Source organism: Haplochromis burtoni, unplaced genomic scaffold (assembly GCF_018398535.1).
Source record: "Haplochromis burtoni strain Fernald_Lab_line unplaced genomic scaffold, NCSU_Asbu1 Contig_121, whole genome shotgun sequence".
NCBI lineage: Eukaryota > Metazoa > Chordata > Actinopteri > Cichliformes > Cichlidae > Haplochromis > Haplochromis burtoni.
The window spans coordinates 1089850-1114554 of record NW_024582482.1 but is presented as its reverse complement, the minus strand read 5'-3'; the positions used below and the strand labels follow the sequence as shown (position 1 = coordinate 1114554).

General features: G+C 41.0%; 1 protein-coding gene and 1 long non-coding RNA gene across 2 annotated transcripts in view; one reads left to right on the top strand and one right to left on the bottom strand.

Moving 5' to 3' along the window:
• si:ch211-186j3.6 (neural-cadherin) overlaps positions 1-24705 on the top strand; it is a 313671-nt gene that overhangs the window by 274496 nt on the left and 14470 nt on the right. Inside the window, exon 35 of the mRNA XM_005929219.3 lies at positions 8151-8395. Within this exon, the coding sequence (XP_005929281.1) occupies positions 8151-8395 (245 nt within the window). The remainder of the gene's footprint in view (positions 1-8150; positions 8396-24705) is intronic.
• LOC102294763 lies at positions 18683-22913 on the bottom strand. The gene is made up of 3 exons (XR_316228.2): positions 21550-22913; positions 21177-21250; positions 18683-21006 (listed from the first exon to the last, which is right to left on the bottom strand). It is a non-coding gene; the product is annotated as an uncharacterized LOC102294763 (long non-coding RNA).

The window sequence follows — 24705 nt, the reverse complement described above, 5'->3', positions numbered from 1 at the left end:
AGAAAGTCATGTAAAATAATCCAGTACAGTGAAATGTATACACTATTATCAGAGAAAATCTTCCTCCATTGACTTTCCTTCATCCAGGGCCGGATCACGGGGGTGGCAGCCTAAGTGGAGAAGCCCAGACTTCCCTCTCCCAGGCCACGCCCTCCAGCTTATCTGGAGGAACATCAATGCATTTGCAGCCCAGCTGATTGATATAATCTCTCCAGCATGTCCTGGGTAAGGTGCCCTGCTGAGAGGTAGGACGTGCCCAGAACACCTTACCCAGGAGTAGGGCTGGGCTATATCATGCCGTTCACGGTAATACCGGTGTAATGTTGGGCAACGATAAGAAAATGAAAAATGAAATATCGCGATAGAATATGGGCAAAACGCGCATGCGCAGTGCCTTTGTTTACATACGCACATGGCTGCGACGCAGAATGAGAAGGGCGAAAGTGGATCGTTGAATGAAACGGATGAACCAGAACTGGTTTGTAAAAATGCTGCAACTTCAGTGGTGTGGAACTGGTTTAGCTTTCGTCCGTCAGATACACAACAAAGCACTATTTTTGGTAGCGCATGCTAGCGGGCCGTCGTTATTACCGTGTTGTTTGGAAAATACGGCACACTTAAAATCAATCCTTTGATTTTTCTGAAAATCGACAGTGCCCCTTATAATCCCGTGTGCCTTATGTATGAATTCTGGTTGTGTTTACTGACCTCGAAACGATTTTATGTGCACGGCGCTCGAAAATCTGTCAAATGTTTCAGTACGACTTTGCTAAGCTACGAAGCCGCACCGCTTGATGGATTGTCGGAGCATTACGGCTATCGTAGGCAGGAGCCTCGCGGAGTGATACGTACTGTGCTTCAACATAATGTTACCGTATTGTGTGTGTATAACCTCTTTTTAAGTTTTGTGGATATTATACATGGTTATGCTGAGGATATGTCGGCCAAGTTTCCACTGGAAATGCCTTTTGGTTAAACTGTCAGCAAGGAATTTGCATTTGCACTGTTAATTTTTATATAACTTTAATGCACATAAAAAAGCTGCTTGTTTAAGTGAAAATACATTGATGGTGTTTTTTTTTTGCACTAATAAAGTTGTGGAGTTGTAAAGTATTTTGTCTAGTGTCAATTATATCGTCAGTTATATCGTTATCGCAAATTTTCAAATCTATATCGTGATAAATATTTTTGGTCATATCGCCCTGCTCTACCCAGGAGGCATCCTTGTCAGATGTCTGAACCAAATCAACCGACTTTTCTCTGAGCCTCTCTCAAGTGACAGCACTCATCACCTTGTCTCTAAACTTTCTCTGGATCATTAATTTGTGCAACAGAAATTCAATCAAAATTATCCACCGTTCAAGCTAATCTACTTGTGCATCTTTGGACCACTTCTAGCATGACCGTATGCACCATGGAAATCAGACATGTGCAGAGAGTAAGCATCAACTTCAATATCAAGCCGACTTTACTTTAGTTTCAAGGATTATTGCTGGTGATTTGAGCAGGATCTCTCGGACCCAGAGACTAAACAGTTTATTTCTAGTCAGTACAACAGGCCGTGAGTGTGCATGTCTTTTTGAATTTCATGGACATGAAACTATCCCTACATGGTCTGCTGTAACGTGCATGCCTGAGCTGTACTTTTGGACATGCTGGAGGAGGTCCAGTGAGCATCACTGATTAGTGCTCTCTGAAAGTCTGGTTCAGACTCAAAACAGGAGAGGTCCTGGAAGAACTCCTTCCCAAGGAAACTACATTGAGGGGAAAATCAACCAAATCTAAATATGATACTTTTTCCTAATGTGGTAAAAGGCAATTTAATATGATCACATCATCACATTAATATACTCACTACAATTTGCCTAAAATAAATGCTTGCACAGGAAGAATGTTTGCTATTAATACATTTGTGAAAATTCATGTATATTTACTGGCCTAAATGCCTTTGAACTCTGGGCACCGTTATTTTCTGTCTGAAGTTGGCATCAGACAGACTTTCAAAAGTTGAAACCCACAGAAAGCTGCAGTCCTGTCCCCCTTTCAAACATAACGCACAATGCAGCGAACCCACCTGCTCGGCCACTAAATGTGGTAAAAACAACATTCATTTTTTCAACCCCCTCTCACCCTGATCGGATTCACCCATTTGCTTGATCAACGTTTCACACGCACTACTGCATTAATTTTTCTAAAAGGCTTAGTTTGTCAGTGGGAAATGGGAAATGTCGTGCAACGAAAAGCTGCGGCGCACTAACAACCCTCTCCTGTGGCACAGAGCGAATCAAACACGGAGAGCTCTTAGCCACATCCACTAATCTCAGCTATTTTTCTGCCATTGGAAACATCAGCCTCTATTCAGTGTGTGCAGCCTCCTAGCTTTTAATCTGGCCTTTCCCCTTTTTCCCACTCCTCTCATCCACTCATCCACTCACCCACATCATCTATCCACCAATTTATTTTTTCTTCTTTTACAATGGCTCTCATTCTTGCACTCTGCCCCTCCTATCCCTCCATTTCTTGGGTTGTATGGTTCTCATCTCGCTTTAACCTCCCTAGCGCGGCCACACACACAGACACACACATAGTCCGACTCTCTATTCTCCTAGTGCTTATTTGTTCGCCTTGTTCTCTTTCCAGTACTTGACCTGAACCTTGGAACATGATTAAAGGGTAGTAAATGTTGGCAGTGAGCACTCCATGCCCAAGTGTTTGAAGCTAACTGGAGGGCCACCGTCAAATAGTCAAGTAATTGCTGTTAATGCTGCATTTGGGCTCAAATAAATAGGGACGCAGTCAGATTTGTCAGATCCTTTTTTTTTTCATTTAAGAAAAGAGAAAATATGACAAATTCACTGTTTGCAGTCAGGTTATCATAAACGTAAATGGAGACAGAGAGAGTATAACTGTTTCACATCTAAGCGGGGATAGTCGAGGGGATCAAAAAGTTGAAACAGTGTTTAATTGAAGCTTATTCTGGCGTCAGATCAGACCTCCAGTTGTGGAGGCGAAGCATCTGTCAGAGCACCGACTGCTTCACGAGGGGAAACAGAGACATACTATATCAAAGCCTATATTAAACTAAGCCTCTAACAGCAGATATTACAAGAAAAAATTAAAGGCTTAGCACTCAGTGTGAAATTTAGGTCTGTAGCAAGTTTCATATCTTCATATCTGTTTCATAATTAATTTGTCATTGTGTGGGAAAAGGGGCTATGGGAGTCTGTTGAGGAAATAACAGAGGCTGCTGATAATTGCACGTCTTCTGCCAAATCCACACATTAATGCATGCGCACATTAACAGCCAGCGTTTAATGACGAATAAAGAAAGCACTCTGCACGTGCCCAGTTCATTCAGCGCTGACTGACAGGTAAAGTCAGGCACAGAGCACATCTGCATACATACATTTACACTGACAGGTGAGCTGGACCTTTATTATTCATTGTAGCTTTAGAAATATGAGCTTTTCTGATACCTCACAAACTTTTGTTGTTACTTCTTGGAAAGCTTAGCACTTAACTCAACAGGAATTTAAACTGTGGGATTACATCAGAGGTTATATTAGAAAATTCCACCTACTTGTTGGACTCCTTCAGTCTGTTCATATCAGAATTTATTTTCTCCTTTTTCCACTTATACTGTTACCTGGAAAAGTTTATGTTCAATAACTACAGCTCAGCGTTCACCGCATTCTTTTTTAGATAAAAAAATAAATAAAAACTTTGATTTTACATTTGCCACGTCTCTGTATCTCAGCCATGCAGGCACAGGAAGGATGGCAAGTAGTTTGCAAAAGCTTTAAATTAATGATATTTTAGATTAACCCTATCATTCTGACCACTTGCCTTCTGCAAAGCCCACTGGTGCTCATCCAGTATGTTAAAATAAAAGCTCTAAAATCTAAACATAATTCTGAGGATGGGCGATGTTGGTGAGTAGGACAGCTAACAATATACTAGAAGTTATAGACAGACACTTTGACCCTAAGGAATAAATTCATGCTGCACATGTTTCTAACATAATGTGCCACCTTCAGTGTCGGACACTCGCTGGTTTCCGGGTGATCGAAGCCAAAGACCCAGCTCTCATCACCAACTGTAAGAGAGTCGGTTTCATGCAGAAGTGTCGGTATTCCTCAAAAGATTTCCAGGAGGCATGTTGAAATCTTAGAGCCCAAACAGATGTGGTCAGAAGTGGACTCCAGTAAGTGATCAAAAATGGGTTCAGTCGTGGAGAGACGCACAAAGAGATGATCATGAAGCAGAGATCAGCAGAATAAAAAACAATATTTTGAGGGTTTTTTTTAATTTATAGACAGAGTTGTGGAACTTTGAGCACATTTCATATTTTAAGTTCTATTTTTACCTTTACTATTTATTTACCTGAGCACATTATTAAGAAAAGCAACAGAATTCCCAAGCTGCATGACAGCATAACATTGAGATGAAAACCATCTCTATCACCAGAGAAATAAAAAAATATTATTAATCATGCTTCAGAAAGTCTAACAGCTCCACACCTGTCACTGATTACAGTGCACACAGGCTCCATGTTATGATAAGGCACTCTTCATAGCACCAACTGCAGTCATGGCTAATGACAGGTAATGATAAGAGAAGCTGTGTTTTCTGTTAGACAGTCAGGTGTCCTGTATTCAACACCTACACAGGCTCCAACCGCGCTACAATTATTCCCGAGTGCTTGGCTATGATTGTGGCATAATAATCCTTTGCACAAATTAATTTTCTTTTTAAAATGTCTAACAGATCGATAGGAACGTGGTCATTTTAAAAACTGATATTTACATCTGCAATAACAAACAAAAACAAATAAACTGAACAGTGAAAATGGTTTAATGGTGATGCTGACTTCAGTTGGTTTGGACAAGTAATTCCACTTTGCGTTTGTTCTTAAGATGGTTCTCCTGAGTTCTGGGGTAGGAGCCCCGACTGAAAACTCTCGTGGGGTGAATGTGCGGTAGCTCGTTCTGAAATGCTGCTATATGAGATGACAGTTTAGAAAAGTCCTGCAGAACATAAAAGGTAAAAAAAGTGTTGCATCTACTTGTTTTGGCACTGGTTAGAGCTCCTCCCAGCTGCATCCTGTACAAGATGGACATTAGAGGAAAACGAGAGCGAGTTGCATAAATAATTATCCTCCCCAGCCGGCAACAGAATCATTTTCTCAGAATCATAGAGAGTAAAAGTTAGTCTATCCTCGCATATATTTAAGGTTTGTGTGTGATCACTCTATCTGTACTAAAGACTAGTAAAGACTAGTTTTTTTGTATACAGCTATATTGTATATCAGACTAGTATCACCTCATGCTGTCAGATGCCACCTGTGTCCTTTGCTCACTGCTTGTGGTTTTATTAGCCAGAGAAAATTAGAAACCTACCAAGTCCACTTTAGAAGATTAGAAGGGGACCGTGGCATAAATCGCTGGTTTTTGTATTTTTACTTTATGCTTGATTAGGATTAAGAAAAATGTGCCCCTCGTCAACAGCAGTCCTTCATGTTAAAGACAAACGTTACGCCCCTCTGCAGCCCCTAATCTCCACAGTGTGGTCACCTGTTGCTAATTGGCCACACCCAGTCAGGTGTGGATAAAAGCATACCAGAGGCGGGCTTTCGAGAAGCTCACTAGTCTTTGCCTTGGTGGCACCAGCTATTTTAGCCAAACCTCTTCTCACTAACACTCTGGTATTCATCTCCTTTTTTATGTTGCGGCTTTTGAGCCGAGTCGTAACACAAATTAGAACATCGTATCTGTTCTGATATTTGTCCTGTGAACATAAACTGCTGTCTGAAAATAAAGAATTTCTAAAAATTAACCAAACGGTGACGAGACTGACACCACACCCAGCGATCACCTGGTTCACAAATAGTAATTAGTTAAGTTATTAAGTTGTCTGGGGCATTTAACCAAACGATTAATGGTAAAGTATAAGCCATGGCCCATGCAGGTATTCCAGATATTCTTATCCCTGCAGGTTTTCCCAGTTACTCCTTGGGAATCCTGACGCCCAGCTCATAGATGTATATTCACCACAAGTTCCCTGTCTACCCTGGAGTAAGACCCAGTTGGGCATGCCTGGAAAACCTCCACATCAGCTGGCCCAATGAAAAAGCTTCTCTTAAAAGCCACATCTGTTAGCTCCCCATGTTTGACCTGGCAGGGTTTCATGCCGGATGCCCTTCCTGACAAAGAGAATTCGGGTCTTTGCCTGGAATTAAACAAGCAACCTTTTTCTCGCCAAGCAAGCGTGTTAAAGACGACACCATCGGAGGCACTGGAGGACAGAGGATGTCCAACGTCTTAACTGTCTCGATTAAATGAGATTTTTACATTAAACGTTTTCATTTCGTTTCGTCATAAGCTGAACGGTTTTGACTGACCGCGACCATCACACTGAAGCCAACAAAAAAATAATAATCTACCAACTTTTGGTTGAAGAAAATAAACTTATTTCAGCTTTTTTCATTTCAAAGGTGCTGCAGATGTTAGAGAGGCTTTTCTTCACTGCTGGAAACAGCACAGCAGCAACAACACCGCAGAGAGCTCGGCCTTATTTACTTCTTAGTACAAACACACACATAAACGTCCATTGTTTACCAAAAAATTAGCCCATGATGTTGGTCTATAAGTTTGCCTTTGATCTCATAACCTTGTGCTTTGGTAACGCTCTAAGTTAATGCCTTTAAATAAATGACTGGGTGAAATGAAAGCCTGCTTGTTCTCACACGTCTTCTCCCCACTGTTTTCTCTTGGTCTGAATTCTTATATTTCATGACAGAAGGAATCAAAGGTGTTGGTACACAATGTACTAAAATAAAAGCCAAAGCACAGTTCCTGCCTTTCTTTCATATCGAATCAAAAATGGATTTTGAATCGAACTGTGTCCTCAAGGAATTGCATTAAAAACGAACATTGAGATTTCCTGAGACTCTCACCCACACAGTGAGTTTAAATAGCTAAGCAGATAAGAACATAATTCAGAGACAGATTCTGGGAGAAGATACAGGAAATTAACCCTTTACTGCCTCGTCTGGGTTAGTTTCTGTAGCTGAGAAAGAGCAGTTACGAGATGAATTACAGCAGCGATTTGGATTTAGCGTCGCTCTTTCATGGTAAAGTTAAGTCAATATTTATAAGGACGAGCATATCTGCGGAGAGCAGAGGTACGACTCTGATGTCATCAAAATGTTCAGCCTGGAGCTTTTCCATAGACTTTGAATGGGATGGTGAATTAATGGGCTCATAAAATGTTTGTTTGAACTGTTACACCCAAATGAGCTTTTAATTATAGTAGTGCTTTCTGAAGTGAGGCAGAAAATGTGCCCCTGTCTGCATAAAACCATCCTAGTTACTGCCAGTGCCACTGTCAGCACTTTCATCCCCTGCAGTCCAGCTCTCTGTTCAAGTGTACATCTGTGTAAGATCACCTATTAAAGTAGTAAATAACTCCGTTAAGACCAGAGGGAGATAATGACAAGCCAGCTTTACATCTCAGATGTACTTCAGTAACTTTTTAGTCAATTGCATTTGTTCAACTATTTTATTGCACACTTTCTTTGCTCAAGTATGTTTTAGAGAAACATCATTTGAATACAATAATTGCGCTACATGCATTTATTTATAGTTTAAAGTATTTACACACATTCCTAAAATTCCCAGTCTTCCGGTGCCTTGTCCTGTCTTATCGCCCTTGATTTCAGAATAATAGCTGAAGCAGAGCGTTCATGCTGCTGTTGTTTCCTCTTCCCTGAGGTCAGGACATCAGAGAACTGACAGAGAGGAACAAGTGTGTTAATACTGCAGCATTTCAGCCTTGCTCTGTGATGTCATAAAGGTCTACAGATCCACCAATGGAGAAAAAATGGTCTGAAAACTGAGCTTTTGGCTCACCAGTTATTGTGAACTCGCCACACTGTCACGTTTGCCTTTTACAGCTACATAATATAGGAGGAGTTTATATTCTGATGAGGTAACAGTAACAGTTCTCTTTTTATTCTCATGTTGTTCACCTTATCAAATGTCACGAACATGTCTAATGTTAATCTACATGAAATATACAGATGGGTTTTTTTGCTTGTTTTCTCTGTTCCTGACCGCCTGCTGTCTCTATCCAACTCTTGTCTTTTGCAGATGTCCTCCTGGTCACATGATCAGTGTAAACGGGACCAAAAAGTCTTGCGTGTACACCCTTTGTGCTATGCGGCCCTGTCACCGCGGGACCTGTGTGGCCCAGTCGCCCTCCAAATTCACCTGCCACTGCCCGGAGGGTTACCGAGGACACCGCTGTGAGACGACACTGGCCATATACAGGGAGGACGTGGGCCTCAGCTTCAGCTCCCTCTTTGCCATCTGTATCTGCTTCATGGCCTTACTGGGTAAGTCCTGTAAATGTACTGCCTGTTACGCACATCTGTCAGACTGTATTACTGTCGTGTTTCTACGGCAATACTTCCCATCCTAACTATAAGCAATTTGGAAACAATAATGATGCTTAATATAATGTTTAAAGCTATAACTCTGTATGAATGCAGCCCTGATAGCGTTATCGTGAACGTACTGCAGCGAGGCGGGAGGAGCACGGAGGTGAATCTGCTTCGTGTGCAGGCTGACAAATGCTGCAATTTTCATTAAAGTACTGATGAGTACAAAATTACTATTATGTGACAGTGGAGTGCACGATAGATTTGAAACTGACACTTGAAAAAATTGAAGCTTTCATTCATAAAGTTCGTGCACTCTAAAGTGGTACGACGGTAGAGCGCCAGGTGTTTGTAATTAGCTAATCAAGGGCGTTTTTTTTATTATGTGTGAGTTAATGTGTTTATAAGTCTCAGTGTGGAAACAAACAGAGACCCCACGAAGATGGTGCGCTCCGTTTTATCGATCAGTGTTTTCAAAATGACAGCCTGATTTTCATGAGGTCAGTAACTCTAAAATAACTTTTTATGTCACTCTACATGTAAAGCAACTAATACTTACTGCGTTTAATATACTCTAACAAACAAAAATGAAGTTGTACGACAGCTAATCAAGAATGAATGTTTCTGCGGACGTGATCTCAAGAAGTTTCCAAGTCTTGCACTGAAGTTTTCAGGCAGTTATTAATCAGACTTCTCAAGTCATTTGTGTGAATTTTACCAGATGGGAATTCTTTTTAATGATTATTCAGATTCTGCATGAATGTGCTCGTTTACTTCGTTGGATCTGTTGTACAGAGTTGAGGGTACATTAAGATCCTCGCTGACCTAAATCTTAAGAACGTCTGTGAAAGCTTTTTAATATCACATCTCTCCCTTCCTAATGAAGGTTATTCCAAAGCTTGGAGCAGGACCTTTTATACTCCCCCATGATGCCATATTTATTCTCAGACTGTACTAAAGTAGCTTTACATTCATAGTTCAGAAAAAAAGAAAAAAAATTTTTATGTAGGTCCTCTGTGAATCCTGCTTGTTTCATGAGTGCATGAGGATATCTGCTCTCATTGACATCATACAGATAAGAGTAGAAAAAACTGTTTAGAAAAGTGTGTGTTCTGAACTTTTGGTTAACAAAAAGACGTCCAAGCTTGTAACTGTGTATGTGTAACATGACAAATCCTATTTAGGGTTATCTTCTTTATCTGCAGATGTAATTACAGTTCAGTTATTTCGCTCATGTGACCGAAGCTTGTGGTGTCCGTTGCCTGTTTGTTCATTCATCTCTGTTCGTTCAGTTCACAAGATTTGCTACTCCTACAGTGTTGGTCAGATTTAATCAAAATTGTACACAATTGTGGTCAAAGTCAAGGTCACAGTAATATATGGTCATTTTATGGTCACCGTTCCCTTTTTGCAAAAACTGCTGCTCAAAGTGTTGGTTCGGATTATAATTTTCATGAAATGAGTGTCTGCATGGACTAATCTGTGTACCTAGGTTATCCTGTTATGATGACGATGATGGTCATAACCTTGTGTGTCATGATGGTGGAGGGAGTGGTCTTACTGGTTGACTCCCACATTAGGAAAGCTTAGTTGGATCCTTACTACCACCATTATGTCAACATTATTATTATGCCCAATGCTTTTTATGACCGTGGTTACAGCTGACCACGATGCTTCTGAATTCAAACACTTTTGTTTGGTGGTAAATGGGATCAAGTTGTCCTGGATATGACTGTGAGCCTCTCTGATGTCTCAATGGATGTTAATTCTCATTGCTTTGTGCAGTACAGCCGACCCCTCTGTGCTTTACATATTACAGTAGTCTGTAAATTGTGATGGATTGTGAGCGAGATTAGCTATTATGATCTGGTTTGTATACGTTTTAAAAGGTAGATGGAGGGCTTCAGTGAAACATTGGATTAACAGGATGCCTCACTGCATTAGCAGAGTAAATGATCCAAATCCAGGGATCTCCTTTCAGCACATTAAATTACATCAACCTGAATCCCTATACAGTAACTGTTTGTACTGCTATGTAAAACTGTACTATACACAGTGTATATATATAATGCAGTCCTGTAAATTAAGTACATTCTTAATATTTTTAAGAGGGTAAAGAGCAGCCAGGTTCTGCTAATCAAACACTTCTTTAATGGATTAGCACGTGTCGGCACCTCTATAAAAGTGTAGTTTTGTCAGTTTGTGGCTCTGGAGCTTTCTGGTGTGTGTTAATACAATGATGCAAACTTCCCAGAAGTGGTCGGTCTCCCCAAGGTCAGACTGGGCAACACTCAGAGAAACTGCAAAAAGCCCAAGAGCTGCATCCCAGACTCTACAGTCCACAGTTAGCATGTTAAATGTTAAAGCTGTTGGACTGAGTAAGCAGGGCTTGGTTGGAAGGGTTACCAGGGGAAAAACTCCCGTACTGTTACTTGAAATTATTGGTGTTAAAGGTGGTCTTACAAGCTACTGGATCATGTGGTGACCTCCGATATCGCTCCTTTGTTCTTCATGCATGGCATAAAGTCATTGTCCAAGAGTGATGCAGAGTTCTTCTGTCTCCTACCACCTTAAAACAGAGCTGGCCTTCCTGATCAGCTTATCCAACCGCTTCAGCTTCCTTTCAGCAATAGATTAGCTGCTGTTCCAACAGACAACACCATTAGAGATGGCTGCCTCTCCAAAAGATCTCAGTCTCCTCAGAGTCTGATCAGGAGATGGTTCCACTGGCACCAGTCCACAAAGTCCTGACTCCACTGTCTGTACTCTGACATATCTTCACCCTAATGAGGCTAGCGATGGGAGAGTCATCAGAGAACCTTTGTAGATGGCAGCCTGGGTAGTTGATGGAGAAGTCTGAGGTGTAGAGGGTGTCCTCGTCTACTGTGGGCGACCAGTGAGGTAGTCCAGTATCCACTAGGACAGGTGGTGGTCCACTCCTGACAGCTCCAGCTTGTCCCTCAGAGGTCGGATGGTGTTAAAAGCACTGGAGAAATCTTCCAGGCTTCTCCGGGTGGGTCAGAGCTTGGTGCAGGAGGTAGATGATGGCATCATCCACCCTGATGCCAGGCTGGTAGGCAAACTGCAACTGATCCAATGAAGAGCTAAACAGGGTGCGATATTTTAGGACCCGCCTCTCAAGGGTCTTTATGAGATGCACGATCAGTGCTACCGGCCTGTAGCTGATGAGGTCCTTTGGATGTGTAGTCTATTGCACTGGTACCACACCGGAGGTCTTCCACAGCTGTGCTACTTTCCCCAGCTTCAGGCTCATATTGAACATGTATCCCATGATGCCACACAGTTGGTCTGCGCAGCACCTCCAGAGGCTGATGCCATCAGGACCTGAAGCCTTTCGCACCTCGATCTTTGGCAGCTCGTTCCTCACCTGAAGTGTTGAATGTGACAGGATGGTGGTGAGGGAGGGGGGCTGTGGGATGGAGTCTTTGGGTTGGACTTTAGGCAGTAAATTTCACAGGTAAAGCTGTATAGCAGCCCTTTGTCTCGCCTGTGAGCGGATCAACTGAAACATTCTGGTGTTTGATTTTCTGTTGTTAAAATCCACATTTTTCTTTCTTTCCTTTATGTTTTTGCTTGTTGAATATTCATCCACCTGTACCTTTTAGCTTTGTATTCCAATCCCTGAAGGATCCTCTGCTGAGAAAGCGCCTCGGGCTCAGTCGTACTCAGAGAGCTGTCAGTACAATGACATGTTCCCGTTGTTTAATTGAGGACAATACAACAGAACAGTAAAGAGCAGTATGAGACGAGCACAGCCCAAGAAGAGAAAGCAGATCAGAGGAGTGCAAAATAAAACAGGACGACACACAATACCAAAAGAAAACAAGAGGGAGCTGAATAGATAGCAAAGCAGAGGCTGCGCGCAGCATGGCGAGAGAAAGAAAAAGTGGGAGATGTGTGGTGAGGAAGATGGTGTTGGTGTCACACTGCTGCTGGCCATGTCTGATTGTCTCATTGGTGATTCACAGGGCACCTCTTTCACACCCGGAGACCAGCCAGACACTCAAATGATCATTTCTCCTTTTCTTTTCTCCTCCATTCCAACATCTTCCTTCAAATTTGGCTCCGGGCTTATATTAAATGCGACATCCAACCTTGATCCTGTTGAGGCTCAGCGCTGTTTTAAGTGTTAATTACTTGATTTGTAGGCGTATAAGGTGCTGTTTACCCAAACCTGCAGAAATTTAGATCAATGCTCCGGGGGCTTTGGTAGTAATTTCAGTCGGTAGAGCATCCTGCGCTCGATCGGTCAAGCATTCCTCACTCTGAAATTTAAGTAGCAACGAGAGAGACTTTTTTTTCTTTTTTTTAAGCCTTCATCAAATATTGCTTGTGCACACTCCAAATGTTTGAATAGCAAGAACAAAAGAAGGGCAGCAACTCTCAAAAGCAGTTCTCTGAGAATGTTGTGATTGGTGAAGATTAAAGACAAATTCTACTCCCAAAAACGTTCATATTCGCTCATTCCCTTTGATCCTGATCTGTTGTGTGGTTTGATATGGCCAGCTATGAGCTTTCCCTTGTCTGCTGGTACTGAGGTTCCTACAACATGAAGGCTTCATAGTTGGTGGGGTGTGTGTGTGTGTGTGTGTGTATTCTAGCACCTCCAGCACATAAGTCATTTTAACGTGTGTGATACTTAGAGGATGAATCTTTAATAAGTGGGGTGATCCTTGACTTTACTTTCCATTTGTACCAAGTTGACATTTGTAGTTTGAATGAGACATTTCAACAGCTGTTTGCTAGATTGCTATCAATATTCAAGAGGCGGTGGTGTCAGAAACACACTTGACTGAGAGGCTGCTATTGGAGGATTGACTGGGAACATTTTAAAGGCTTCCTTTTATTTCCTGTTTGGCTGGTTTAACCTGCAAAAGTTTGGAAAAATGGTTTAGGCTAAAACAAATCCAGCCACCCATTAGTCCTGTTATAAAGCCTTGAGGTCAGTGTAGGGTTAGAGATGTGTAATAGCAGATTATATTAGTCGCAGCCACTTTAGAATTTCTCCATCCATCCATTCACTTCTGCTTATCCTTTTTCAGGGTCGCGGGGGGCGCTGGAGCCCATCCCAGCTGTCATAGGGCGAGAGACAGGGTACACACAGAGACAAACAACCATTCACACTCACATTCACTCCCGCATTCACACCTATGGGCAATTTGAATTATCCAATTAACCTATCCCCACTAACTGCATGTCGTTGGCCTGTGGGAGGAAGCTGGAGTACCCGGGGAGAACCCACGCAAACACGGGGAGAACATGCAAACTCCACACAGAAAGACCCCTGATGGTGGAATTGAACTCGGGACCTTCTTGCTGTGCAGCAACAGTGCTAACAACCGTGCTTTAGAATTTCTAATGAACCCTTATCTTAACAGCATACACTCGCCAGCAGCTGCTGGTATTTGGTTGGATTTTGCCTGAAAGGTGTTGGAGGTGCTGGAGAAAAAGAGATTTTGGTCCATATTGATTTGATAGCATGTTAGCTGCACATCCATGATGTGAATCTCCTGTTCTACCACATCCCAAATTTGCTACTATCCTGATATCACAGCAGAAATCAAGACTGCTGAGACCAGGCCAGGCTAATTTTCTGTTGTCTAGTTTCTGGTGAGCCCATGTTAGCTGACAGGATCCAGTGTGGTTTCCTGCTTCTCTGACCCATCCGGTTCAGCGTACTGTGCGTTCAGAGATGCTCTTCTACAAGTAGTTATTTAAGTTATTGTTACCTGTTCATATGATGAAGGAAATGTGAGTACAGAAAGTCAGTATTTTACAAAAAAAATCTGCTAATACTTATTAACTTAAAATTTCGAGTAAATATCATTTGTTTTATATCACAGTAAAAACAGATCAGGTCATTTTGATATAAACAGCTGGATTACCAGCTGGAAACCAGCTTCATTATTAAAACTTCAGCTGGGTTTTTCTTCGTTCATCTCTCTGTAGAAAAATAGACCAGTGACTCATCATGACCTGTGGAAAAAAAATTAATGGATGTAAATCCACTTGAATTTTTAGCATCATTTATATGTAAGGAAATGCATGATTTTGTGCCTGATTTCATCTTGAAAGAAATGATACATTCATGCAAAACCTCATGAAGATGAAATAATGCATGACCTCATTCATGCCTCAATGCATGAACAATGCAAAACCTAATGTGGTCACAAGGGCTAGATGTTAGGACGATTCCTGATGTCATTAAAACATTGAAATGATATTTTTAGCTTGAACATCCATGGAGCAGTCTTAGAGGAGTCATGTTTCTCCTCCACTGATTGGACTGTGAGACCAGCAGCACTGACACAGTCAGTCCCCGGGGTGCTCCTCGGGGGTTCTGAGTTCAGAGCAAAGTTTCTAGTTCAGAAATGTCAGCACGGCTCCAAACCGAGTCAAAGTCCAATTGGCAATCTCTTGAGTATTTTAATGATTAATGGCATAGTCCTCTGAATGTATCATGTAGCTGGAATATTGATTCTGCACAGCGCAATGCAAATTAATTTATTCTTTTTGCTTCTTCGGGCTTTTACGTGTGTGTAGCTTTGCGTAGATATCATCCCTTCTTTGCACGCACCTCTATGCCCTCTTGTTGTGTTTCAGCAGCTGTTTTTCTCTCAGGATTATGTTGTTATTGCATTATTAACTTGGCCTATTACTGTTGGCTTGACACTGACATCCAATACTTGCTTGTTTTTCTGAACACTTTTTCTCTTTAACTCATTCCAAGTTTTTTCCTTTGGAAAAAAAAACATAAAGGACTTTTTTATAGCAACAAAGAGCTGCTCAGGGTAAACGACAGTAATGCTACTTTTACTGTTTCATTCATTCAATTCAATTTTATTTATATCGCGCCAAATCACAACAGTCGCCTCAAGGCGCTTTAATGTACAGTAGATTGTACAACAATAATATTCAAAAGTTTGCATTTGACTACAGAAAAGCAGTCAAATGCAAACTTATCTTTTTTAAACAGTCATGTCAGAACATCAATAACGTAGGCTCTATGTAAAAGATGGACATAGACAGCATGGTTTGTAAAGCGATGATGGCTATTATCTTCAAACCTTGGGAAGATTCAGCGTTACATTTTTTCCACCATGTTAATCTAAAGAAATTCAGTTACCTTCTTTTTAAGTTTTCAGGACTACTGTGACTTGGATGATTGCGAATCTACACAGACATGCTGCCACCATGTTTTTGTTTTTGGAACCAGAAGGGACTTATCAACCAATACTAGCAATCAGGTGCAACACACTGATGCATATACATGATAATTAGCTCTAAGTAACAGAATAGTTAAAGACTAGAATGTCACACTCAGAGCCTGGTTCTGCCGGAGGTTTCTTCCTGTTAAAAGGGAGTTTTTCCTTCCCACTGTTGCCAAAGTGCTTGCTCATAGGGGGTCATACGATTGTTGGTTTTTCTCTGTATGTATTATTGTAGGGTCTACCTTACAGTATAAAGCACCTTGAGGCGACTGTTGTTGTGATTTGGCGCTATATAAATAAAATTGAATTTAACTGGATTTCTGTCTTCTCTGTTAGTACAATTAATCAAACCCCATTTTCTATTATTTTTAAAATTGCCTTTAAACATCTTTATTTTTGCTGTAAATTTGTATTTTTATTTGGACATTGCTTCCAGCTCTGAAAAAGCCAGTGCCTTAAATCTGCATTCTTCCTGCTGGCCAGCAGGGGGCGACTGTGGTTACACAGTCGTAGTTGTAGTGATACCAACATACATTTAATTCTATTAGCCAATCAGCAATACAGCAGCTACTATGACAAATATACTAATGAACAATACAGACGTCTGTGGATGATAGCAGCAGGTCTGAGACACGTACTCAGTTCGGGGCTAAGAGTCCATAACTGAGTATTGTTTTTAAAACAAATCTTAAAAACTGAAGTTTATCGTTTATTGTTTACACCCTTCTCTCAGAGGTTTGTAGAAATCCCAGGGAAGCAGATGCAGCTTCAGGTCATTTGAAACTCTCTTAAATTAGGCTGATTTTGCCATTTTTTTCTTGGCAGATCTTTTCAAGTTCTTTATATTAGATTGGAAGAATCTGTTAGCTGCCGTTAGAGCTCTACAGAAATGCTTTAATCTGTTTTTATTTTTCTATGATACAGCAGAGGAGCTGCTGAGCATTCTTGGGAATTAGACCCTCCTCTGCCTTTTTCACCTGAGGTGATACTCTGGCTTCCTGCGAACTTAAAGCTGGGTGCTCGATCCGCTCTGTATCTGTCGATGAATAATGGAATGGGTTCCTGATCTTGCCCTCTGATGTTCTGAGGGGTTGAGTACCAGGCTGTAGTAGCAGCACCATGCTGTTAGTTTGCAGACCTCCACCCTGTAGGGAGACTCAGTCCAACCACTGTAGTGTCGTCTGGAGGCTTAATAATGGTGTTTTGCTGTGGCTGGCTGAAACGCGAATGTTGAGTACCTGGAGTTCTGCCCGAAGCGTTCAATTTTTTTCTCATCAGACCAGACCTTTTGTTTCATCAGACTTTTTTTTCTTGTGCTTTCAGAGTCCTTTAAATGCAGTCTGGCAAACTTTAGGCGAGCTGTCGTGTGTCTTTTACTCAGGAGTGGCTTCCATCTAGCCACTCTACTCTAAGTGTCTGATTGAAGGACTGCTACTGAGTCAGTTACTTTTGGCCGAACAACCAACTCTCGGAAAAGTCCTGGTGGTTCCAAATTCCCTTTTCTCTGAAACACTCCAGCACTCCTCAGATCTACTTCTTTCCCCTTTTTAAAAAAATCACAGATGAGTTTCCATGAATTTATGGCTTGGCGCTTGTTTTGACATCCACTGTGAATTGTGGGGTGTTAGATACACAGATGTGGGCCTTTGACAACTAAGTGCAATCTATTCAATTTGCCTCAGGAGGACTCTGGTTTTATCCTTGTCAAATGAAATGAGTTACTATTATACAGATGCATTGCTAGCCATAAAAATCCACCTGGACATGAAGTCCTTTACTCGAATCAGAGTTTGGGGTTTTATTGTGTATTAAATTTGCTACACTGTCTTATATGAACTAATTAACCCTGTAAAGCCGGTCGGAGCGGGCACGCTCCGTTTTGCGTAACTATTTTTAAATCCTGGTAGCTCTGCAACCACGTCAGCTAGCGCAATAATTTTTTTTTGCATATGAAACCGGAGGAGTTGTACTTACATCTTATGCCATCAGCTTGTCCTCGGTCACAGTTTCCTTCCACATATAGCTTTGCAAAAACTGCATAAAAAGCACTTGCAGCAACAAAAACATAATATTCCAGAAACACGCTTTGCCGATCCGATCAGCTGTTTGTAACACTTCCTACGTTGGAATAGACGTCAGCACGAACTTTCGCATGTCCGCCATGACCTGCCCGAAACCGGAAGTGACGTCGTTTTTGCGGAAATGTAGTTTTTTACCATCAGGGCCTCATGAGCCTATACTGGTGTTTTTAAAAGTTATCTTTGACTTTATGACTTTGTGTCGTTTCTGGGATGCTTAGGTCTCATATTGCACTGCTGGAAATAGTTTATTTTGATGCATATGCTGTTATTTTGCAAATTTGCACTATAATATTTATTTTCGTTTTTCCTGCAGTATATAAAAATTGGTGTATTTCAAAAATAAAACTATGAAGACGCTCAAAATAAATTTCCTGTGGTAGGAAACTATTTTGTGCAACTTTTTTGTATTTACAGTTTTGAGGGATAAGCCTCTTAAATTTCTCTAACTAGAAATATGTTAAAAAAACAAAAACGATTTTCAATTTGTTTGTAGTTTATTGCACTTTTTTGCAATTTATGTAATTACTATGCACTTAATGCAGACATATTATTAAAATTTGGGCTATAATGGTTGTATTGATGTATAGCAACTTGAAATGCTCCCAAAAATGGCTCCACAGCATGTAAAAATATGATATAAGCTCTGGCGGACTTGGTTCTATGGTAGGTCTTAAAGGGTTAATACTTCCATTACCATGCTGCTGCATGGTAAATGTACAAATTGTATTACTTTTTATTAGAATACCTATTTTTAATATTCTCTGAATATTTTCAGTATGTTTTAGGCTTAGAAGTGATACCATGCACATGCTAAAAATAAGTGTTTATTATAAAATGAACATATAGTCTGAAAGTACACAAAGTATGTCCCAAAGGTCAAGAGTTCCTCTTTAAACTCCAGTGGCTATTTTTTAGCATTGAATGTGATATTTTTGTATTATGGTGAATCTGTTCATCATTGTCAGGTGGTGTTATTGTCACAGATGAGCGGTTCTCAGACTGTGGTGTGGGCCCCAGTGCTGGGTCGTGGAGTTTTTTGATGTTTAGGGAAAATTAATAAGCCAGAATTTAGTGGTGCAGTCACACTCATGTTTATTTAAGCAACATTCAGTGTTGATTATTGAGTAAAACTTCAGATTCTGAGGTGGGGAAAGCCAGAAAAGGTTGGAGAACCGGTTTCATAAATATTTATTTTGTTTTCACACACAGAGCCAATCCATGTTCACAGCATGCCACAAAAATACATTCTTCAATCCACGTCATAACTCAAACTGAACTCTTTACTGGGCCACAGCAGATCGGTTCTAGGACATTTGCAGCAGTATAAGGGGGCAGATGGTTTTACGCTGGGAGGTTGCTCCTGCTCCAGTGCACTAGTTTCATCATGTGTGGATAAAATAGCAACATCAAGACCAAATGTATGCTTACAAAAAAATAGATAAATAATCAGACAATACTGCTCAATGCTCAAAAGCCAAATAGTTATTTTGTCTTAAATAATAAACCAATCTATCGTCTAAGTTCCCCACACAGCAGTGGTCTGACAGCACAGATGCAGACTCTCTTAATCTTCCCTAAACACAGCATGGACTGCTTTTTATTGAACGCACCACCAGATATGTCTTTATATGCCATAGAATATCCCACTGAAATAGCACGAGCACCTACTTAAATCATGTAGAGATGGATTTTCCGATCCATCTAAATGATGTAAATTAAGGCTAATTAGTGTGACAGAGACGTTCTTCGCTGCACTGTTTCATGTATGCATTGGCAGAGCTTGCAGTCTGTGCTGAAGGTGCGTGTTGATGACCCTTTGTCTTACCACCTCCTCACGCAGGAACACTGAGTATTATTCAGCTTCATGTAAATACATATTGAAACTCAAAGCCACAAACAAACACACACTCGCAAAAACCTCACAATAATCTACAGTTTGATTTACTATATTTAGATGAGGCGTTTTATTTAGAGACCATAACACCAAATGTGCCCTCACAGATAAATCATCACAGTCACAAGATAATTGTTTTGGGGGGGGGTCATCCATATTAGTTTATTTGTTGTCTTGACTGTGTTTTAGGGATCTTTGCAGCAAATTCCATGTGCACGCATTTGGGCGTAGTCTAAGGAGCTTGGAAAGAAAAGCATCTGGACTTCTTTAGGTTTCTTGAAGACATTTCATCCAAGAAGCTTCTTCAGTTCTAAGTACTCTTGGTGGAGAGTCCCAAATTTTAAGTCTCCCAGAGGGCCATGGACCCCCTATTGATCCTCTGCCTAATCACACAAACCAAGGTGTGAAAACGGGTATGGGCCATAGTCAGCCAAGGTTTCGGGTGAACCCATTGTGAAACCTAGCCTCACCCTATCTATCATGTGACTTGCTAAGGTTATAAATGGCCCAGGATGTGAGTGAGCGTGAAGGCGTCTGGGAAGGGACCTCAAAACTGGATTATAGATGGCAGACAATTGGATGTCCCGGATGACTGAGAACCTACACAGACACATTTGGGCATACTTGACTTTTGAGTAGTGACCAGCTGGAAAAGTTCGGCACCAAACAATCAACTTCATTTATGCTTGCAGTAACATTTTAGGTCTACAACTTTTGGAGAAAGCCATCGAACAAAAACAAGCTGTTTAGGTCATCAGCTGATGTCAGATAAAAATGCCTTAAATGGCATTTAAATGCATTTTCACACATATACTTTAATTTCTCTGTTCCAAAATCAGTTGATGGTTTGGTTTCTTTTCACTCTGAGCAAACTTCAATCAAACCAGCATGCGTCACTACAGAATGCTTATTAGCCAGATGTATCTGGGACAGGACCAAGAAATTGACAGCATTTCTAGCACACAATGGCAGATGGTGTAAGCTGTGGTTTGAGGAAGGAGTCAGAGGGGACTGGTGCAGCTCCAGAACCAGACAGAACACCGTGTACTAATGGGAGGTGAATGATTTGAAAGAGGGAGCGAGGTTGGGGCATGTAAATTAGAACAAACAAGCTTGTAGTGCAGTGGGGTCATATATACAATGTGAACTGGAAGGGCAGTCTATGAGGCTCATGGAATTCAGATATGGAGAGTGGGCAATGAACCCTGGACGCTGTGGAGGATTCATGGTTTCAGTCTTAGGTCTTTGTTTCCCCCGCTGTAAAGAACATGTCAGGCTAGTTCTCCCATCATTCAGTCCTTGTTCCTGCCTTACACCTGGAGCCGGTCCCTGGAAGCTGGAAACAGAGGATGAGATTCCCTGCAGAGATCAATAAATAAAAAAATAACAATAATAATCAATAAAAATTTATTATTGTGATTTACCTGCAACTCTAATCTTTGACTGGTTAGATGCATGTGTAACCCTCATTTTTCAATATCACGGTTAACAGCACATTTCCATGTAGACTTTAGTGCTAGTTTGTTTACCTATTCTTGTTTGCCTGCCGGGGCTCAGCCTGCCAGCATCTGTGGATCAAACGCAGACACGTCCCTCCAGCCATCTGAGATGAAAAGGAGCTTTTATATTATAAAAAGCCATTAAAGATACAATGATGGTGACAGTGTTTCAGGGTGGAAAATTACTTAACATGATTTCAATTCGACTTGAAGGCATTTAGGTTCAAAGAGAAAGACTTGAAAGTGCACCTTGGCCCAAAACACAAAATCATTAACTTTCAATTACATATATATATTACTAAATCACCATGATTGTCATCCCAAGGCACTTTTCACAGTAAGGTAAATACCTTTCAGTTATGTTACCTCTATGACATAACTATTCTCTATGAGCAGAAGGAACCTTTTAACAGTAGGACGTCTCCGGTAGAAGCAGACTCTGGGAGGGCAGCCATCTGCCGTGACTGCTTAGAAAGACAAGACAGAAAAGAAGATCTTAGAGAGACAAGAAACAATACAACAATAAACGCTCGACGGGTTGCATCATAAGTACAGAACATGCAGTTCTCCATATACCTGCAGAAAGTGAAGGAGGAGAGAACACAGCACAAGCAGGAGGGAGACGATATATAGGTGCACCTTTGTAGCGACATTGCTAACAGTTTTCAGATTAAAGCGTGCTGTTTAAGGCAGCAGTGGCAGCTGTCACCTGTAGAGCTGGATGATTGTTCAAATACTTTGGGGACCGACACTGAACTCGGTCCATCACAGGGGAAATTTGCCTGCTGATTTTTTTATTTTATTTTTTGATGATGAAATTTCCTCAAGACAAAGTAATTTAAAATTCATTTAGAGTCAAAGCCAGCACAAGGTTCCTGAGCTGCTTTTTGTCCCTCACGAGTGCCATTAAACCTGCTTCTCACTGGGACTCAACCAGCTCCTCACATGGGCCATTAAAACCTGCATCGCCTCAACCAGCAGGCTCAGCTGGAGTCCCCTCAGTCCTTCTGAAAAATAACATTTTATTTTTATTTATGTTTATCTTTCCTGCAAAACTCAAAAGTGATTCATGATTTATTAAAAGCACCACAGAGAATAAACTGCTGATCGGTATTTATATGTTTGTTTTGTGGCTTTTTATGTTTGCGTTCTTTGTCTTTTTGTTTGTTTGTTTGTTTATAGTTCTTTGTTTTGAAGGAAAACTCTATTCACTGCCCAAGATAAGTGGGTCAACCCAGCACTGCATAAAAGAAACCATCTATGTGAGGCAGTATCGCGTATCCTCACTGGCTTTGTTTTATGTTACTTTACTGACCCTGTATTTAAATTCGGGTCCAAAAATGCAAATGATGATGCAGTTTCTGTAATTGTGCCTTTCCATGTCACAGCAGTGAGTTTTAAATCAAACAGTCAAGATGTGACTGAAGTATAGGCTTTCAGCTTCAATTCAAGGGGTTTAACAAAAGTATTGCATTAACTCTTGAGGAATTATAGACATACACAGTCCCCTGTTTTTCAGAGACTCTAAAGTAATTGGACAATTGACTGACAGCAGTTTCATGACCAATTGAGGTCTGTTGCCTTGTTATTCCATGACAAGTTAATCCAAACGTTGTATTTTGTAGCTGTTCACAGGAAATTTCGGAATGAGGTGCAGTGAGATGTTGATGCAAGCAGTGTTGCCAACTCCTCAGTAAGGAAAATCGCTATTGGCTGTCCTAAAAGTCGCTAGAAGTCGCTAAATGATGTCATTGCCTAATTTGCATAATTGGTCATGCTAATCTAATTGTAACCAACATTGTAGACGAGAAAAATAACATTGTGGAAGAGACATAAAGGGAGTAAAAAACGTCCTAAATGCATTTAGAATTTATTTAGAACTACAAATTAAATTTCTTTTAGCAATTATTGTTTTTTTTAATGTCACAATTCCAACCCTGATCCTCTATCCGGGCTTGGACCGGCAAAAGTGACCCGATATAGGCACTGTGGTGGAGTTACTTTGTGTGTGTGTGTGTGTTTATAAGTAGTTTTAAACCTTGTGATCCACAAAACAACATAACAGTAAAAGAAGTACTGACTGCGTTACAGTCAGTGTGGGAGCAGCGGCTTCGCTCATGCGCGATTCATTTGCAGTTTGGACGCATAGGTGAACATCTTCTGCCCTGATAGCAGCGGGGGAGGACTATCCTCCGCCTGTTAGCGCTTTGGCACGGGCGAGGTGCCCACGGCAGCACCGCTGCTTGTTGAGAGTAAGAGCGATACGCGCTTTCACGTCAAAAAGTCATCATAAATAAGTCTCCAATAATACCAGAAAAAGGCGCCAGATTTGTCGCTAGTCGCTTTTTAGGGAACAAAAATCGCTAAGGGGGTCTGAAAACTCACTAAATATAGCGACAAAGTCGCTAAGTTGGCAACACTGGATGCAAGTGAAGGAGAACATGTTTAGGCTCGGAAACCAAAGTAAACCCATCAGAGAGAGAGAGCAAAAGCTTTAGGAATGGACAGATTTTACTGGACTATTGTTGGTCTCAATCTTTTAACTTCAAATATTTACTGTTGTTAATTTTCATCTGGTCTTTAAGTCAGACGTCATCAGCCGTGTCTGGGCCCAAATTTTGCCGCAGAGTTAAAAAACTGTCTAAATTTTTTCATCTGTAACAAAATGATCAGTGTTTCTGCATTACCAGATGTAACAATTAAGTTTAACATCCAGGCATCCATGAAAACACAATTTATTAAATTTAACAGAGTTAGAAGTTAGCAGGAAGTTAGCTCGCTAGTTTCCACCTAAGCATGATATAGCATGTTCTGACTGAGAGATTTCTGAAACAATTCAAACGTACAGCTCTGCTATCACTTCCAACATAAATGAAGACAGAAAACTAAACAGCAGTGACGTTTGTAAGGTTACTGAAGTTGGGCTAGCTGGTATATAATGATGTGCTACGTGATCGCTAGCAACACAGCTATGTTAGCATAATATAAACACAGTGAAGCTGGAGGATGAACGCTAGCTTTTTTCCACTCAATAAAAGTTAACGTGAAGGTTCCCGATGGTTAGAGACAAATGCAATCGCATAGCAGGATGCTGTAAACCAGCGGTCCCCAACCTTTTTTGCGCCACGGACCAGTTTATGCCCGACATTATTTTCACGGACCGGCCTTAAGGTGTCGCAGATAAATACAACAAAATAAAACTAGTGCCGGTACCGAAAAAAAAGAAGATTTATTCATAACACACCTGAAAAGACCCAGGAAAACCGAGTTAACGATAAAAACGATGACAAAATAACGCTGAAAACCGATAAAAACCCTGAAAACCAGACATTTCAGACCTGAGCCTCAACTCTCACGGCCCGGTACCAAAGACTCACGGACCAGTACCGGTCCGAGGCCCGGGGGTTGGGGACCGCTGCTGTAAACGGACCAAACTTCAGCCAGGAGAACAACTGAGATAATCCATCCACAATACGAGGTTAGTCATTCATATACTGCTGCATGGGCTGGGCTGTAGTCACATTGTAAGGTTTTAAAAGCTGAGCTTTAAAATAAACAG